The sequence below is a fragment of the Oncorhynchus keta genome, chromosome 7 (genome assembly GCF_023373465.1).
Source record: "Oncorhynchus keta strain PuntledgeMale-10-30-2019 chromosome 7, Oket_V2, whole genome shotgun sequence".
NCBI classification, from domain to species: Eukaryota; Metazoa; Chordata; class Actinopteri; order Salmoniformes; family Salmonidae; genus Oncorhynchus; species Oncorhynchus keta.
In genome coordinates this window covers 28,310,084-28,329,994 of record NC_068427.1, presented here as the reverse complement: position 1 = coordinate 28,329,994, position 19,911 = coordinate 28,310,084, and the positions used below count along the sequence as shown (strand labels likewise).

At 42.9% G+C, this 19,911-nt stretch overlaps 3 protein-coding genes across 10 annotated transcripts in view; 1 reads left to right on the top strand and 2 right to left on the bottom strand.

Annotated features, from left to right (window-relative positions):
- Window positions 1-5,378, top strand: part of LOC118386270 (syntaxin-19-like) — a 14,245-nt gene extending 8,867 nt beyond the window's left edge. For 4 of the 7 annotated variants that reach the window (XM_035773885.2, XM_035773886.2, XM_052522434.1 and 1 more), the window contains 4 exons: window positions 3,013-3,279; window positions 3,467-3,703; window positions 3,914-4,126; window positions 4,356-5,378. In XM_035773885.2, coding sequence (XP_035629778.1) covers window positions 3,049-3,279; window positions 3,467-3,703; window positions 3,914-4,126; window positions 4,356-4,580 — 906 coding nt within the window. In that variant the 5' untranslated portion in view covers window positions 3,013-3,048 and the 3' untranslated portion in view covers window positions 4,581-5,378. Of the gene's footprint in view, window positions 1-1,952; window positions 3,280-3,466; window positions 3,704-3,913; window positions 4,127-4,355 lie in introns of those variants that run through there. The other 3 variants (XM_052522435.1, XM_035773887.2, XM_035773882.2) reach the window with 2 other exon arrangements.
- LOC118385839 (ADP-ribosylation factor-like protein 13B) overlaps window positions 1-7,851 on the bottom strand; it is an 18,042-nt gene extending 10,191 nt beyond the window's left edge. The window contains exon 1 of the mRNA XM_035772997.2: window positions 7,598-7,851. Within this exon, the coding sequence (XP_035628890.2) occupies window positions 7,598-7,851 (254 nt within the window). The remainder of the gene's footprint in view (window positions 1-7,597) is intronic.
- LOC118375979 (ephrin type-A receptor 3-like) overlaps window positions 1-19,911 on the bottom strand; it is an 822,287-nt gene that overhangs the window by 506,351 nt on the left and 296,025 nt on the right. The gene's annotated exons all lie outside the window — the stretch shown is intronic.

Genomic DNA, 19,911 nt, shown 5'->3' with positions numbered 1-19,911 from the left:
AAACATGGTATGATAGCTCCATCCTGGTGCCATAGTAGACTTATTCCATGGATAAAACCAGAAGGTTAAAGGTTTGAATCTCACTGATGCTGTGCTTGTCACAGAAAACAAAATGTTTGCGTGATACATGGCTGAGGAAATACATTTCCATGTGTCCTATCTGTGCATCAATAAAGTTAACCCCAAAGAAGCTAACAGTGTTTTTGAAACATTTAAGGAAGTTATTAAAAAATGTCTAAATAACCTCAGGGCATTAATAACACCTAAGACGTTCTCATAACCTCCCTGCAACCTAAACATTTACATTACATTTAAGTCATTTAGCAGACGCTCTTATCCAGAGCGACTTACAAATTGGTGCATACACCTTATGACATCCAGTGGAACAGCCACTTACAATAGTGCATCTAAATCTTTTTAGGGGGGGAGAAGGATTACTTAGCCTATCTTAGGTATTCCTTAAAGAGGTGGGGTTTCAGGTGTCTCCGGAAGGTGGTGATTGACTCCGCTGTCCTGGCGTCGTGAGGGAGTTTGTTCCACCATTGGGGGGCCAGAGCAGCGAACAGTTTTGACTGGGCTGAGCGGGAACTGTACTTCCTCAGTGGTAGGGAGGCGAGCAGGCCAGAGGTGGATGAACGCAGTGCCCTTGTTTGGGTGTAGGGCCTGATCAGAGCCTGGAGGTACTGAGGTGCCGTTCCCCTCACAGCTCCGTAGGCAAGCACCATGGTCTTGTAGCGGATGCGAGCTTCAACTGGAAGCCAGTGGAGAGAGCGGAGGAGCGGGGTGACGTGAGAGAACTTGGGAAGGTTGAACACCAGACGGGCTGCGGCGTTCTGGATGAGTTGTAGGGGTTTAATGGCACAGGCAGGGAGCCCAGCCAACAGCGAGTTGCAGTAATCAAGACGGGAGATGACAAGTGCCTGGATTAGGACCTGCGCCGCTTCCTGTGTGAGGCAGGGTCGTACTCTGCGGATGTTGTAGAGCATGAACCTACAGGAACGGGACACCGCCTTGATGTTAGTTGAGAACGACAGGGTGTTCCCTGTGGATGTTCCCTGTGGATGTTCCCTGTGGATGTTCCCTGTGGATGCAACATTTTCACTTATTTTCTCATAATGTTTAAAAACCGTTACATTTTACTGTTCAGGAAACTTATGGATTTGTTCCCACAACCAATGTGAAACCAAAAACATACGTTCCCACAACTTCCAAGAAACCAAATGTGTTAGCGGGGTTGCGATGCTATAAACAAACAAAGTGAAGATAGACGCGATTCCAATTCAAAGTGGACACACCAATGTAAATATTTACCTCATACAATCTTGAGTTCCTCATTGTAATGATGATTAATTGGGATGAACAAGAAAGGAAAGGTCACCTGATAAAAAGTGTTGACTGAAACGGCTTTGTTCAAAACAGTGTTTTGGTCTTCTCTTTAGGCATACCCATAAACAGTGTTTTGGTCTTCTCTTTAGGCATACCCATAAACAGTGTTTTGGTCTTCTCTTTAGGCATACCCATAAACAGTGTTTTGGTCTTCTCTTTAGGCATACCCATAAACAGTGTTTTGGTCTTCTCTTTAGGCATACCCATTAACAGTGTTTTGGTCTTCTCTTTAGGCATACCCATAAACAGTGTTTTGGTCTTCTCTTTAGGCATACCCATAAACAGTGTTTTGGTCTTCTCTTTAGGCATACCCATAAACAGTGTTTTGGTCTTCTCTTTAGGCATACCCATAAACAGTGTTTTGGTCTTCTCTTTAGGCATACCCATAAACAGTGTTTTGGTCTTCTTTTAGGCATACCCATAAACAGTGTTTTGGTCTTCTCTTTAGGCATACCCATAAACAGTGTTTTGGTCTTCTCTTTAGGCATACCCATAAACAGTGTTTTGGTCTTCTTTTAGGCATACCCATAAACAGTGTTTTGTCTTCTTTAGGCATACCCATAAACAGTGTTTTGGTCTTCTCTTTAGGCATACCCGTAAACAGTGTGTTGGTCTTCTCTTTAGGCATACCCGTAAACAGTGTTTTGGTCTTCTCTTTAGGCATACCCATAAACAGTGTTTTGGTCTTCTCTTTAGGCATACCCATAAACAGTGTTTTGGTCTTCTCTTTAGGCATACCCATAAACAGTGTTTTGGTCTTCTCTTTAGGCATACCCATAAACAGTGTTTTGGTCTTCTCTTTAGGCATACCCATAAACAGTGTTTTGGTCTTCTCTTTAGGCATACCCATAAACAGTGTTTTGGTCTTCTCTTTAGGCATACCCATAAACAGTGTTTTGGTCTTCTCTTTAGGCATACCCATAAACAGTGTTTTGGTCTTCTCTTTAGGCATACCCGTAAACAGTGTGTTGGTCTTCTCTTTAGGCATACCCGTAAACAGTGTTTTGGTCTTCTCTTTAGGCATACCCATAAACAGTGTTTTGGTCTTCTCTTTAGGCATACCCATAAACAGTGTTTTGGTCTTCTCTTTAGGCATACCCATAAACAGTGTTTTGGTCTTCTCTTTAGGCATACCCATAAACAGTGTTTTGGTCTTCTCTTTAGGCATACCCATAAACAGTGTTTTGGTCTTCTCTTTAGGCATACCCATAAACAGTGTTTTGGTCTTCTCTTTAGGCATACCCATAAACAGTGTTTTGGTCTTCTCTTTAGGCATACCCATAAACAGTGTTTTGGTCTTCTCTTTAGGCATACCCATAAACAGTGTTTTGGTCTTCTCTTTAGGCATACCCATAAACAGTGTTTTGGTCTTCTCTTTAGGCATACCCATAAACAGTGTTTTGGTCTTCTCTTTAGGCATACCCATAAACAGTGTTTTGGTCTTCTCTTTAGGCATACCCATAAACAGTGTTTTGGTCTTCTCTTTAGGCATACCCATAAACAGTGCATTCGGAAAGTATTCAGACCCCTTGACTTTTTCCATATTTTTCTACGTTACAGCCTTGTTCTAAAATGTTTAGGCTCTGTTCTGTGGTGCTAACTTTACCAAAAGGCCTCAACTGACAGGTTCTGCTATCCTCCTGAGGGAACTCCACTCTGACCATGAGGGACCGTCTGGAGGAGCTGCGTCAGAGGGCCCAGGAGTTCCGGGAGGCAAGAAACAAGGCAGATGAGACCCCATTCCCTGAGGAAGACCCTGACTCAGATAACCCAGCGTGGGTTAGTGTCGCCACCCGGCAGCAGGCTGTGGTGTTTGAGGAGGAACCAGTCCTGGACAACTTCCTGTCCGAGGCTCAGCATATCCGCGGTGACATCACTGAGCTCGAAACCGAGGTGAGTGATCTTACACATTCCTCCTAAGAGTGGTATACACCATTCGATCCTCAAAGCCTGCACCTTAGTTGGACTGCAACTTAATGTCCATGATAATACTGTGGTGAATTCCGGAGGTGGAAGGATGTTCTATAAATCCTTGTTGTTCATTTATAGTTTGACTGACTCCTCTTCTCCATCTCCCCAGGTGAAGAAGTTCAGCCAGCATCAAAGGAGCCTGGTGGCAGCCATGCGTCGTTTCAGTGTGATGAAGAAGGAGAGCAGTGTGACGAGGGACATCAAGCTGCAGGCAGAGAGCATCCACAAACGGATGGACGCCCTCTCCAAGAAGGCACCGACTTTAGAAGACATGCAGGGACTGGCTACAGCCACTACACGCATCCAACGCTCCCAACACGCAGCACTACACAGACAATTCCAGCAGGTCACCCTCCAAAAGTTATTAGAACCTTTTATTTCAATGGTGTTTTTCTGATGTGTTCGATAACACATACACATAAGCGTAAAAATATTTGTTGACTTTAGTTTGCACATGGTGGCCTTCTTGAATATCCGCTCGCACTAGCTAAGCTAACAGTGAACAGAAATGTCTGTTTCTGGTCTAAAGTATTTTTCCCTCTTTTATCACTTCCAGGTGATGCGTTTGTACAACGACTCCATTCTCAATAAACAGGAGCGGTGTAAACACTTCATCATCCGGCAGCTGGAGGTGTCTGGTCGCGACGTCACCGAGGAGGAAGTGGACGAAATGGTTTCTGCGGGGAAGTGGGAGGTGTTTAACCAGAACCTCCTCAACAATGAACGCATCACACGCTCTAAGCTGTCTGAGATCGAGCAGAGACACAAGGTAAGCGTGATGACATTAACATAGAAAAGTTTTGTAAGAGAATGCGAGACTATGTTATCTAAGCAAAGAGAAGACTTTGAAATCCTTCAGTAAGGGAGATCTACAGTAGGCCTCGTATGTCTGTGACAGACAAACACTAATATTGGCTCTAATTTAGACCAATTTCACTGTCTATTCAGACAACTCCTTGACTAACGTTCAGTCCTAATCTTTTCTGTAACTACTATAGGAGCTGGTGAATCTGGAGAGCAACATGAAAGATCTGAGAGATCTGTTCATGGATGTCTTTATGTTGGTGGAAGAGCAGGGAGACTACATAGACCACATCCAGACCAGCGTAGAGAAGACACAGGACTATGTCACCGTCAGTAACGAGAAGTTTAAAATGGCTGCCAGGTACAAGAAAAATAACCCTTTGAGGAGGCTGTGCTGCTGTTGCTGCCCCTGGAGGTGATGCACATAGAGGAAAGACTGGAGACTGGAGATGCCCCTGGAGGTTTTTCAGATGGGGAGAGGAAGAGTTCTGCAGGTGGCATTTCACTTATAAGAATCTTCAGAGGAGACCGCGTGAATCAGGCCTTCGTAGTCGAATTGCTGCAAAGAAACCACTACTAAAGAACACCAATAAGAATAAGAGACCTGCTTGTGCCAAGAAACCCGAGCAATGGACATTAGACCAGTAGTAATCTGTCCTTTGGTCTGATGAGTACAAATTTGAGATTTTTGTTTCCAACCTCCGTGTCTTTGTGAGACACAGAGTAAGTGAACAGATGATCTCTGCATGTGTGGTTCCCACCATGAAGCTTGGAGGGGAGGTGTGATGGTGTGTGGGTGTTTTGCTGGTGACACTGTCAGTGATTTATGTAGAATTCAAGGCACACTTAACCAGCATGACTACCATAGCATTCTGCAGCGATACGCCATCCCATCTGGTTTAGTGGGACTATCATTTGTTTTTCAGATGACCTGGCCTCCACAATCATCTGACCTCCACCCAATTGAGATGGTGCTCAGCATATGTGGAAACTCCTTCCAAATAGTTGGAAAAGCATTCCAGGTGAAGCTGGTTGAGAGAATGCCAAGAGTGTACAAAGCTGTCATCAAGGGTGGCTACTTTGAAGAATCTAAAATATAAATATTTGTCTTGGTTACTACATGGTTACCATATGTGATATTTCATGGTTTTGATGTCTTCACTATTATTCTACAATGTAAAAAAAAAAAGTGAAAATAAAGAAAAACTTTGAATGAGTGGGTGTGTCCAAATGTTTGACTGGTACTCTACATATGAATGCATTTACCTGTGGGTTTCACTTCAAATCAGGCAAGCTCAATGGAAAGTCTGTAATATTTCAAAATCTCATTGTGGATTACGTTATTTCACTGTGGTTATATGTTTGATCACTTTTTATTTCGTTAAGGCCATTTAACATTTCAGAAGATGGCTTTCAGACAAAGACATGAAGATTAAAACTCTCTGACTGTGAACAAACATCCTGTGTTAGGTAAAACTATGACACATTTAAATGTGTCACTGTGCTTTGTCATAGCAGCAGCAGTGTGGGAGTGTACTTCATTAAATACTGATATGTCTCACAGTGAACACAGGGGAATGCCCGGTCATGAGTATATGGCCAAGTATGGGGGACACGTTTATGTGTGTGTGTGTTTGTCAAGTCCTCAAGAATAGTAAACCAACTAAAATTCAGAGAAGTGAAGATATTTTGACGGTCCTCACTTGTAAAAAAAAAGCTATTTTAGGCTTAGGGGTTAGGGTTAGAATTAGGGTTTAGGTTAAAATTAGGGTTAAGCGTTAGATTTAGGGTTAGGGTTAGGGATTAACGTTAAGGTTAAGGTTAAGGTTAGGGTTAGGGTTAGGGTTAGGGAAAATAGGATTTTGAATGGGAATCAATTGTTGATCCCCAAAATTCATCACAAGTATAGTGTGTGTGTGTGTGTGTGTGTGTGTGTGTGTGTGTGTGTGTGTGTGTGTGTGTGTGTGTGTGTGTGTGTGTGTGTGTGTGTGTGTGTGTGTGTGTGTGTGTGTGTGTGTGTGTGTGTGTGTGTGTGTGTGTGTGTGTGTGTGTGTCAACAGTGGACCCGGGTGTCTGATGTCAGAGTCTACACAGAGGACAGGGTGTTCATGGACCTGACTGGTAACACAGGTTTAACTGATATCATAGAACAGGATGTGTCTAGATACACACTGCAGGGCACAGGGAGGATATCAACACATGTAGAAAGGTGGGTCAGCTCTGACACAGCTGAACAGGACACACAATGCTTTCCGAAGGTATTCAAACCCCTTGGCTTTTTCCACATTTTATTACGTTACAGCCTTATTCTAAAATTCATGAAATGTTTTTTCTTCCTCATCAATCTACACTCAATACACCATAATGACAAAGTGAAAATAGGTTTTTAGATTTTTTTGCAAATGTATTAGAAATGTAAAAAACTTTACAAAAAATCAGACCATTTTACTCAGTACTTTGTTGAAGCACCTTTAGCATCGTTTACAGCCTAGAGTCTTCCTGGGTATAACGGTACAAGCTTGGCACACCTGTATTTGGGGAGTTTCTCCCATTCTTCCCCGCCGATTTTCTCAAGCTCTGTCATGTTGGATTGTGAGCATCGCTGCACAGCTATTTGCAGGTCATCAAACCAAAGAATCTTGTTTCTCAATCTTGTTTCTCTCTTTTCTGGTCCATTCAGTGCCTTTTGGCAAACTCCAAGCTGGCTGTCATGTGCTTTTTAGTGAGAAGCAGCTTCCGTCTGGCCACTCTACCAAATAGGCCTGATTGGTGGAGTGCTGCAGAGATGGTTGTACTTCTGGAAGGTTCTCCCATCTCAACAGAGGAACTCTGGAGCTCTGTCAGAGTGACCATCGGGTTTTTGGTCACTTCCGTGACCAAGGCCCTTCTCTCCCGATTGCTCAGTTGGGCCGGGTGGCCAGCTCTAGGAAGAATCTTGATGGTTCCAAACTTCTTCCATTTAAGAATGATGGAGGCCACTGTGTTCTTTGGGACCTTCAATGCTGCAAAACATTTTTGGTACCCTGTGCCTCGACACAATCCTGTCTTGGAGCTCTACTGACAATTCCTTCGACCTTGTGGTTTGTTTTTTTCTCTGACACGCACTGTCAACTGTAGTATCTTATATAGACAGGTGTGTGCCTTTCCAAATCATGTCCAATCAATTGAATTTACCAGAGGTGGACTCATATCAAGTTGTAGAAACTTCTCAAGGACATCTCACCCTTCTCTGGTCTACGTATGCCTACTTAGGCACTTTCCACCACCATCCCCTATTCACCATTAGGAGTACATTAAACTGTTTCGGAGTAACAACCCTGCCACCAAGTGGCTACAGGGAGAAGTACAACAGGAAGCAAAACATTTAGTTCACATCTGAAAGTTCTGTATCAAATAGTACAGAAAAATCAAGTTTATCCCTGGTTGAGTTACTCACAGTAGAACAGCCTTGCCAGCGATGTGGGTGTGCTGTAGGACGTCAGTGATGGCGACCCTGGTGTCTTGGAGGCTTTTGTGAATCGACCACAGATCGACCACAAACACCAGACCATGTGACTGGGTATAGTAGCTCCCCAACATAGCCCTGCCCAGCCACCCCGCCCCCCCAACCAAGTCATAAAAGGTCACTTTACACCCCCCCAAACACAGCTCAGCCACAGACACTCCATCCACAAGGGTCTGGTCACTCATGTTCTCTGTGAAAGAGCAGAAATTTCACTCACTAATACTCTTCAAGATCATAAGTTACATAACTGTTACATGTCAAACTTATTTTGAAGTTACTGTCTGTCTTTGTGTATCAGGGATCAGTCAGTCTGTGAAGTTGTAAGATGTTCTTCCGTAACATCTGAGCAAAGTCAAAGTGTGTCTGAGAGAACAACCATCTGTGGTAAGTCCAGTTATCTGTCATTGTTGTGTGTTGTAGCCTGTGCTAAATCAGACTGGATGACTGAAGCAGACGACACAACAGTCTCTAGTCCCTTGTCACAGCTGTTAAAGGGATAGATCACCCAAATACCAAAGACTGACGTTTTCATACTCGTCAGACTTTTATTATTGGATGAAGAATCTCAACTGTAAGTCTATGCGAGAATAAAGTTGATGTTACTGTATGAGAGAGAGGCTCACCTCCCTGTAGATCTGTGATTATTGTGGTCTTCCCTGTGTTGTCCAGACCCACCACCACCAGTCACTTTCCTGCTGGATAGAAAATAACAACACAATGAAAGTTAGGTTTATAGTACACAGGTAGATAGCACGGTTGTGACTAAAGGGAGTACAGATTCAAGCAAAAGTGAATTTTTGTGACAAGTTAGTAGAGCATTTTGGCTAACCCTAATCCTTTTCCTAACCTTAGTCTTAGTATCCTAAATTCTGCTAACCTGCTATGAATATGCCCCTTCCGGTCATAGCTGTACTCCCTCTAGTCAGAACCAGACAGCACAGGAAGACTAATGTGTCACCTCTATTCACCTAACAGCTTCTCTGCACCAGTTACAACAGAGCATCCTGACCAAATATCTCCTGACTAGCTATTATAGTCAAACTGGGGAAAGATGCTAATTTGATGAGGCAGATAGACTGTAATGGTGGTCATTGTCTCTTTGTCATTCTACAGGGTGTGTTGTGTGATGGACATAGAATTCAACACGTAGAATTCAAAATATTCCTAGAACTGAGGAGTCCATTGTTGTGGTGTTGTAGAATGTGAAGTGTCACTCACAAAGTTCCAAAATGTGATAGAGAGAGTCTTTTTCTCCCCCACTTGTTTTATTACCTCCTCTAATGACTGTTCTTCTCTGTTTCAGCTGTGGCAGAGTACAGAGAGAAAATACAACAGCAGGTGGCACTGCTGTCAAATAATTGTGTAAAGTGGAGAGACGAGCAAGAATGGACAACTAACTACCTGGGTCAAAGATGCATTACTCTGTTGTTTGTATTTTGTATTTGAATTATGACCTACCTACTGAAACCACATTAGATTCGTATATTTTATTCAGCACAATTTACATACCGGTTCGATGTTGCTGCTTCATTACAACTCAATATGAATATTTTGTGACTTGTGTTGCATGTTGATCATGTTGATTAATTTACAACATGATAATAAACCCAGCCTGCTGAGCTGTCATGGCTCGGTTGAAAATCACATCACCATGAACACCAGAGATATTAACACGGACGTCTGTTAATAAAACATGTCTCTGTGGAGGCCTTCTTCAGTGACCTAGTCACGGTTTGAGGCGGTTGGAGGGGTACAGTGAGACCCCCTACAGGTTAGTCCTGTCTTTAATGAGACAGAAAGGCACACACACACACACACACACACACACACACACACACACACACACACACACACACACACACACACACACACACACACACACACACACACACACACACACACACACACACACACACACACACACTTACCACTGGGCCTCCGGCGTTCATCAGCTCTGATAGACAACACTGACAGCAGCAGAACATCAGATTCATCCAGCCCATCCAGCATATATTTACTGTACTGTAGTTGAGCCATTTTTTACATTCAGCATCACTCCTTCAAGTGAAATATAGTATTCTTTCTAGCATAGATATCTACATATATTTCAGGATGTTGTTTATCCCTGGAAATAATCAGAATTCATGTAAACATCACAGATTTGAAAACATACCATGTCCAAAAAAGGGTTCTCTTGGCACACCTTGCCCTAGGTATGGGGTAAATTGAGCCGTGGGGCAGGGTAAGTTAAGCCGCCTACACATTTCTGTACTGAACAAAATATTGCCACTCCCTTTTTAAAACTATGTTCATCTTTATTTTCCAAACACAATTCAACACAATCACATATGCTCTTTTAACACCTCACAAACACTCTTAACATAGACCAGGCCCTGTTGTTACCTCACATCCCAGCGATATTGCCTTGCATTACACCTGGGAGAAAACATTTACATTTGCTAACCTTGCCATTTCCTCGACCATTAGCTTACCTTACCCCAACGCAAACACTTTGAATATATATACTTTGACCACACAGCTACAATAATGGAATTTCATACTAGGTTTAGGACCTCATATTGAAGCTCATAGAGACCCCAACTGATAGATAGAACTATTATCTACTTTGATTAATATACAATCATTATGAAACTTCTAACACAATAAATTCATTTGACTTGGTGAACAAAATATTTTTGGGGTCCTAACTTGCTTACCACTTTTTCCATGTAAAACATTTTTTCAAAAGCCCGACCATCCCACTCATCCTTAAATTATTGACTGCATTATTTAGCATAATGACATCAATACCAGATACATATGTTTCCATCAGCTGTACCTGGAGTCAGCAATATAGCATTTTGTCATAAGTGAAATTCACTTTTCATCTGTATGATATTTTTGTCCTTTGGAAAATAGTTTAGAAGCAATTGGAAGTCATTAAAAATGATTGCATTTCCCTTGTTATGCAATGACAATACAGATAACAGGTCATCTGATCCAGTCTCCCTGATATACTATACTCTACACTATCATCTAGTTCAACACAAAGTGATTACTGGGCACTCCGGCTGTATAATTCTATTTGCTCTGATTACTCTACAGGGCCAAGCTGCAGTCATACGGATGGGGGAATGCTTTCAGCACACATTCGGCTTCTACCACAATCATAATGGAAACGTTGTACATTGTGTATACTATGTAGGTAGATCAAGACGCTCTCTTGAAAGGTCGTCCTCTTTCATATCTCTCTGTGTGTGTTATGTGTGTTATGTGTGTTGTGTGTGTTGTGTGTTGTGTGTGTGTCATGTGTGTTGTGTGTGTTGTGTGTGTCATGTGTGTTGTGTGTGTTGTGTGTGTTGTGTGTGTGTTATATGTGTTGTGTGTGTGTCATGTGTGTGTGTTATGTGTGTTGTGTGTGTTACGTGTGTTCTGTGTGTGTTATGTGTGTTGTGTGTGTGTTATGTGTGTTGTGTGTGTGTCATGTGTGTTGTGTGTGTTGTGTGTGTGTTATGTGTGTTGTGTGTGTGTCATGTGTGTTGTGTGTGTGTGTTATGTGTGTTGTGTGTGTTACGTGTGTTCTGTGTGTGTTATGTGTGTTGTGTGTGTGTTATGTGTGTTGTGTGTGTGTCATGTGTGTTGTGTGTGTGTTATGTGTGTTGTGTGTGTTCTGTGTGTGTTATGTGTGTTGTGTGTGTTCTGTGTGTGTTATGTGTGTTGTGTGTGTGTGTTATGTGTGTTGTGTGTGTTGTGTGTGTGTTATGTGTGTTGTGTGTGTGTCATGTGTGTTGTGTGTGTGTCATGTGTGTTGCGTGTGTGTCATGTGTGTTGTGTGTTACGTGTGTTCTGTGTGTGTTATGTGGGGCGGCAGGGTAGCCTAGTGGTTAGAGCGTTGGACTGGTAACCGGAAGGTAACCGGAAGGTAGCCGGAAGGTCGCCGGAAGGTAACCGGAAGGTAACCGGAAGGTAACCGGAAGGTTGCAAGTTTGAATCCCTGAGCTGACAAGGTACAAATCTGTCGTTCTGCCCCTGAACAGGCAGTTAACCCACTGTTCCTAGGCCGTCATTGAAAATAAGAATTTGTTCTTAACTGACTTGCCTAGTAAAATAAAATAAAAAATATCAGGCCGGCCTGCTTTGTACCAGAGGGAATGCTGAGAAGTGTTATTTTGCAGACTCATTTTAGATTAAAGAGATTTTGAAAAGAATGGAGAGTCGAATTAAAAGACAGAAATTGGCCGCTTTTAGGGACATATTATAGCTCACATTATCGCAGTAAAATGTATTCATATTATTACATTCCCCACAATGCTTTCACATCAGTGTAGACTATTCTCAGTAGTTGAAATGGCCAGGGATCAAAGCTGTCATGTGATAACGGAGTGGAGTACCTCTTCCTAAAGTCACCTCTGATCCAAGAAACCTCCTGAAACTCTGCCATTCTCTCATTCGACCGAAACGGCGCTCTGAGAGCTTGGACACTTGGCCAGTGTCTGTGTGTGCGTGTGTGGATCATCAATGAGGTATGCTGCACCTGGAACAGACCAAAGGTTTTCCCAGCCGCAGGAAACACACACACACCCCGTGATGTGACTGTCCCAGTGTGACAGTGCGATTCACAGATTTACATATGACAACCTCTCTTTGAACTGAGGCAGGTCGGAAGATTTCTACATCTGAATCTACATCCAATGATTTATTTACCATCGCTGCTCATTAGGGGAACAAGGGGAGGACAAAAGGAGAGGCTATACGGTGTGACTACAGGATGTCTGTCTGAAAGAGAGAGATGTGACTCACTAGTTGTCATATGTGTGATTATTCCTCCAGTCTCAGAATGAAGTGAAGGAAGAAGGATTTCTCAGTGCAGTTAGGAAACAGGTGCAGAAGGTGAGTTTAATAATTGTCAGCATTACAAGCGAAAAGAAGAGACGAAAAGAAAAGCGTACTGAACATAACCAAAACCTATACTGCCTAATGACTGAGGCTTACTGAGGGCCATGTGAAGGTAGAGTAATCAGGGTGGAGAAGTCCAGGTGTGTTTATCGATGGGTAGCAGGTGTGCACAATGTGGGTTGCCAGGTATGCACAATGTGGGTTGCCAGGACCGGTGGTTAGTGGACCGTTGGTTAGTAAACCGTTGAAGTCGAGTGCCGGAACGGGGACGGGGGAGTAGGTGTGACAAAATGTCAAGTTCGAACGTTTATTCACCATGTGCACAGGATACAACAGGTGTAAAACAGTACAGTGAAATTCTTACGTTGAGACCTCTTTCCCAACAACTCAGTGATAATAATATAGATAGATAATAATAGAAAATATAGTCATAAAATTGAATTAAAATGAAAACACCACAAGAACTACGATGTGAGTTAGAAACACAAGAATGCAAGTATATACAGGTCAGTGCCAGTACCATATTCAATGTGCAGGGGTACTAGAGTGGTTGAGGTGGGTTTATACATAAAAAGTGACTTGTAGTAGGTAGGATATACGGTACCAGTCAAAAGTTTGGACACACCTACCCGTTCAAGGGTTTTTCTTTGTTTTTTACAATTTTCTACATTGTAGAAAAATAGTGAAGGCATCAAAACTATGAAATAACACATGTGGAACATATAGTAACCAAAAAAAGTGTTAGACAAATCAAAATACATTTCTTCAAAGTAGACACCCTTAGCCTTGATGACAGCTTTGCACACTCTTGACATTCTCTCAACCAGCTTAATTGAGGTAGTCACCTGGAATGCATTTCAGTTAACAACAGGTGTGCCTTGTTAATTTGTGTAATTTCTTTCCTTCTTAATGCGTTCATGCGTTTCAGCCAATCAGTTGTGTTGTGACAAGTCAGGGGTGGTATACAGAAGATAGCTCTATTTGGTAAAAGACCGAGTCCATATTATGGCAAAAACAGCTTAAATAAGCAAAGAGTAACGACAGTCCATTATTACTTGAAGACATGAAGGTCAGTCAATTCGGAAAATGTTGAGAACTTTGAAAGTTTCCTCAAGTGCACTCGCAAGAACCATTAAGCGCAATGATGACACTAGCTCTCATGAGGACCACCACTGGAAAGGAAGACCCAGAATTACTTCTGTTGAAGAAGATAAGTTCATTACAGTTAACTGCACCTCATATTGTAGCCCAAATAAATGCTTCACGGAGTAAAAGTAACAGACACATCTCAACATCAACTGTTCAGAGGAGATGGCGTGAATCAGGCCTTCATGGTCGATGGTTCCCACCGTGAAGAATGGAGGAGGAGGTGTAATGGCGTGGTGGTGCCTGGCCTCCACAATCACCCGACCTAACTCAATTGAGATGGTCTGGGGTCAGACCGCAGAGTGAAGAAAAAGCAGCCAAAAAAGTGCTGAGCATATGTGGGAACGCCTTCAAGACTGTTGGAAAGCATTCCTCATGAAGCTGGTTGAGAGAATGCCAAGTGTGTGCAAAGCTGTCATCAAGGCAAAGGGTGTCTACTTTGAAAAATCTCAAATATAAAATATGTTTTGATTTGTTTAACACTTTGTTGGTTACTACATGATTCCATATGTGTTATTTCATAGTTTTGATGTCTTCACTATTATTCTACAATGTAGAAAATAGTTTTAAAAAAAAAAGAAAAACCTTGAATGAATAGGTGTGTCCAAACTTTTAACTGATAATGTATATATATATATATATACAGTGGGGAGAACAAGTATTTTATACACTGCCGATTTTGCAGGTTTTCCTACTTACAAAGCATGTAGAGGTCTGTATTTTTTATCATAGGTACACTTCAACTGTGAGAGACGAAATCTAAAACAAAAATCCAGTAATCCAGTAATTCATTTGCATTTTATTGCATGACATAAATATTTGATACATCAGAAAAGCAGAACTTAATATTTGGTACAGAAACATTTGTATGCAATTACAGAGATCATACGTTTCCTGTAGTTCTTGACCAGGTTTGCACACACTGCAGTAGGGATTTTGGCCCACTCCTCCATACAGACCTTCTCCATATCCTTCAGGTTTCGGGGCTGTCGCTGGGCAATACGGACTTTCAGCTCGCTCCAAAGACTTTCTATTGGGTTCAGGTCTGGAGACTGGCTAGGCCACTCCAGGACCTTGAGATGCTTCTTACGAAGCCACTCCTTAGTTGCCCTGGCTGTGTGTTTCGGGTTGTTGTCATGCTGGAAGACCCAACCATGACCCATCTTCAATGCTCTTACTGAGGGAAGGAGGTTGTTGGCCAAGATCTTGCAATACATGGCCCCATCCATCCTCCTCTCAATACGGTGCAGTCGTCCTGTCCCCTTTGCAGAAAAGCTTCCCCAAAGAATGATGTTTCCACCTCCATGCTTCACGTTTGGGATGGTGTTCTTGGGGTTGTACTCATCCTTCTTCTTCCTCCAAACACAGCGAGTGGAGTTTAGACCAAAAATCTATATTTTTGTCTCATCAGACCACATGACCTTCTCCCATTCCTCCTCTGGATCATCCAGATGGTCATTGGCAAACTTCAAATGGGCCTGGACATGCGCTGGCTTGAGCAGGGGGACCTTGCGTGCGCTGCAGGATTTTAATCCATGACGGCGTAGTGTGTTACTAATGGTTTTCTTTGAGACTGTGGTCCCAGCTCTCTTCAGGTCATTGCCCAGGTCCTGCCGTGTAGTTCTTGGCTGATCCCTCACCATCCTCATGATCATTGATGCCCCACAAGGTGAGATCTTGCATGGAGCCCCAAACCGAGGGTGATTGACCGTCATCTTGAACTTCTTCCATTTTCTAATAATTGCGCCAACAGTTGTTGCCGCAATTATTAGAAAATGGAAGATGTTCAAGATGTCTAACCAGACGCTGCTGTTCTATCTTGCTGGTACAGCGTATAACCAGCCAGCTGTATGTTGATAATGTCGTCGTTCAGCCACGACTCTGTGAAGCATAAGATGTTACAGTTTTGAATGTCCCATTGTTTGTTTAATCTTCCAAGGAGGTCATCGATTTTATTCTCCAAACATTGCACGTTTGCTAGCACAATGGATTCTGAGAAGGCAGCCTGCCCTCTGGTCCCCTTTTCTCCGCCTTCTCTTCACGCAAATCACGGGGATCTGGGCCTGTTCCCGAAAAAGCAGTATATCGTACACGTCGGGCTCGTCAGACTCGATAAGGGAAAAAAAGGATTCTGCCAGTCCGTGGTGAGTAATCGCAGTCCAGATGTCCAGAAGTTATTTTCGGTCATAAGAGATGGTAGTGGCAAAATTATTTAGCGGCAACATTATGTACAAAATAAGTTAAAAAACAAGTTACAAACAACGCAAATAAATGAACAGAAAAACACAATCGTTTGGGGACAGGTTAAACGTCAGCCTTCTTCTCTGGTGCCATTGTTACACACGATATGGTGAAAACAATGTAGGAGTTAAGGTAGGAAAGGTTTGCTCACCTCAAATCAAATCAAATTTTATTGGTCATGTACACATGCTTAGCAGATGTTAATGCGAGTGTAGCAAAATGCTTGTGCTTCTAGTTCCCGAACATGGAGTAATATCTAACAAGTAATCTAACAATTTCACCACAACTACCTTATACACACAAGTGTAAAGAATGAATAGGAGGAATATGTACATATAAATATATGGATGAGCGATGGCCGAACGGCATAGGCAAGATGCAGTAGATGGCATAGAGTACAGTATATACATATGAGATGAGTAATGTAGGCTGTGTAAACAGTATATAGAGTGGCATTGTTTAAAGTGGCTAGTGATACATTTATTACACATAATTATTAAAGTGGCTAGAGTTGAGTCAGTATTTTGGCAGCAGCCACTCAATGTTAGTGATGGGTGTTTAACAGTCTTGAGATAGAAGCTGTTTTTCCGTGTCTCAGTCCCAGCTTTGATGCACCTGTACTGACCTCGCCTTCTAGATGATAGCGGGGTGAACAGGCAGTGGCTCGGGTGGTTGTTGTCCTTGATGATCTTTTTGGCCTTCCTGTGACATCGGGTGGTGTAGGTGTCCTGGTCACAGACAACTGTTGTATTGTGCATTGAAGTCCACAGGTGAAGGAAAAAGGTGAGAGGAGGAGAGAGTGTAGATGCGAGAAGGAATTATACAACGAGCAAAGTCATCATGCGGTTTATGGATACGTTTGTAAATTCACTCTGGATATCTACTCTGATTTAAGAGAACTCTCGTCTGAGTGTGCCAGAGCACAGAATAACAGATGGATTTAGGAACACTCAACACACGTTGATTATGACCGGTGTCAGTAAACGTCAGCAGAAAAACTGAATTATGTTGTCACTAGCAGCACAGTTACAGTCTCCAACTCTCTAGATAACATGAAAACAGCATAACCAGCTCTGCTAGGTCGAGTAAAATGGTCAGAGGGAGGTGTTCTTTCATTTGTGTCTGGAAGTAGCTGGCATGTTAGCCAACGTTAGCCAATTAACATGGGTGGATCCGAACACTCGGATCAACCCTACTGCTCGGCCAGAGAGCCCAGGATGTTCTCTGAATTTACGAACAGACAATCTGACAACACTCAGAATGCACTCGGAGTGAACTCTGGCACTCCAGAGGCAATCTCCGAACACACCCTACATGTGGCTGCTAGTTCTGTTTGCGTGTGATCAGGGGTGTATTATTTTAGCCGATTCTGTTGAGAAACTTTACTTAAACAGAAGCAAATGGAAGGAAACGGGGATAAACATACCTGAATTTGTCCAATAGAAACTCTTGTTTGCAACTGTTGGACTAATGATTACAACCTAGATCAGCTAGATGCAGGCAAGAGTGTGCAAGGTGGTATTGAATGTGTCACAGGGTGAATGGAATGTGAATGACAGTCATCCAATATGCTGTAATAGAAATAAGGCCATGCTCAAAACAAAAAATGTGTCCTCCATCTTATACGGCACCGACCACCACTGGTGTGTGTGTATATGTGTGTTGGGCTGTCAATGTAAGTATGTGTGAGTGTGTGGGTATAGAGTCAGTGCAAGAGAGATACAATAAAGGGTCAATGCAGGTAGTCCGTGTAGCCATTTCATTAGCTATTTAGCAGTCTTGTTTAGTAGTCTTATGGCTTTGGGCAGAAGACTTGGTGCACTAGCACCACTTGCTGTGCGGTAGCAGAGAGAACAGTCTATGGTTTGGGTAGTTGGAGTCATTTTTGGGCCTTCCTCTGACACCGCCTGGTATATAGGTCCTGGATGGCAGGGAGCTCTGCAACTGCTTTGTCAGCTGCCAAGCAGTTGCGATGTCAAGTGGTGATCCAGAGAGTCAAGATGCTCTCAATGGTGCAGCTGTAGAACTTTTTAAGGATCTGAGGGCCCATGCCAAATATTTTTGGAGCCTCCTGAGGGGGAAGAGGCACTGTTGTGCCCTCTTCACTTCTGGGTGAAAGCTAAAGCACATTTACTGCAGCGATTTTCACCGAAAATGTATTGTAAAAAAAAAAAAAAAACAATTACTCCAATATAAGATTATTTTTTAAGATCCAACTTCGGCAGACAAGTTTCAAGTTTCAAATTCTTGCTGAAGTTTCTAGCCACAAGCATAAACGAGCTAGCTGGGAAGGGCTCATCAGGACAACTATCTAAACTGATTTCCACTCGACTCTCACTGCGTGACAAATATCATCAATTCGGGCACCAGGCGTGTCTGTATAGCCTCTACCTTCTCAAGACGATCATGGGTGATGTCACGCTCGCCTCCTGGTGGACATTTGCCGAACTTCACGCCTCGCTATTAGGTTTTATAATTCGATGAACTGGTATGTGAGTCCTCTTTAGAGCGGACCGAGGAGTAACATATTAAGTGTTGTGGGGAAGACCAAACTCAACCAGTCTAGGTTTCTAAGCCAAGTTATCTTTATTATAAATATAGGCCTGCCTACTATTGACTCTGGGAGCAACCATCTATCTACGGCTATGCTAATGTATGGGTTCTTTGCCTCATCTCATATCTACTGTCACGCCCTGGTCGAAGTATTTTGTGTTTATCTTCATGTATTGGGTCAGGCCAGGGTGTGGCATGGGGTTTTTGTATTGTGGTGTGTTTTGTCTTGGGGTTTTGGTGTTGGTATTGGGATTGTAGCTTAGTGGGGTATCTAGCAAAGTCTATGGCTGTCTGGAGTGGTTCTCAATCAGAGGCAGGTGTTTATCGTTGTCTCTGATTGGGAACCATATTTAGGCAGCCATATTCTCTGAGTTTGTCGTGGGTGATTGTCCTTAGTGTCTTTGTTCCTGTCGCTGTGTTAGTTGACAAGTATAGGCTGTTTCGGTTTTCGTTACGTTTATTGTTTTGTAGTGTTTGTATTGATTCGTGTTTACGTTTGTTGATTAAACATGGATCGCAATCTACACGCTGCATTTTGGTCCGACTCTCCTTCATCTCAAGAGAACCATTACATCTACGAAGATTGTCCTCTTGGTGCCAGTCAGTATGTTGAGTATTTAGTGGAGTAGAGTAGAGAGAGATGGGCCTGGACTTGCCTCTGAAAATTACTCTTGACACATCTCTGCCAACACCCCTCACTGAGCCTCAGAATGGTTATGGAAAAGACTAATCAGGAATAAATCCATTTTCACCCATGTGGCAAAGATATTCTATTTACAACACATTCTATGGCCTTTTACCCAGTTAATGAGATTTCAAATAAATGTGAAGTGAACTGCATTTAGATTGCTATTCAGCCTGGGACTGAGCCTGAGCAGATACATTCCTCCACATGACAGAATATCTATTATGGAACAAAAGGGCTTCATTGAATCGTAAGGTTCTTTGGAGAAGCAATAAGAGACAGGTCCTGGTGAGGAAGCAGGGACAGAGACGTTCCATCTAGGAAAAATGGCAAGAGAGTGAGAGTGGAGAGGAGAGATAGCGTGAGAGGTTCTGAGAGGAGGAGGAGGAGGCGGAGGGGGAAAGAACGAGGAGCGGAGACAAGCGTTCTGTGCATACACTCACACACAGTGAGACCTGTGTCTCTGCCGTTGGGTCAAATAGGAAATGCACACACACAAAGCGGTCCATGTTGTCCCTGCCAGTGTGCCAAAGTGAGATTTGAGTGACAGTATAGTGTGACAAATCTCTCAGTCCCAGCCCTGGGAAGACTAGAGGAATACCAATAAGGTTCAAATCAGGACAAGATTGAAGATGGGATGAGAGGAGAGGAGGGATCCTAGAGCCTCCAGGGGCCCTGGGACGATCACACAGAGACAGGCTGGGGTTGAGAGCCCATGTCAGTC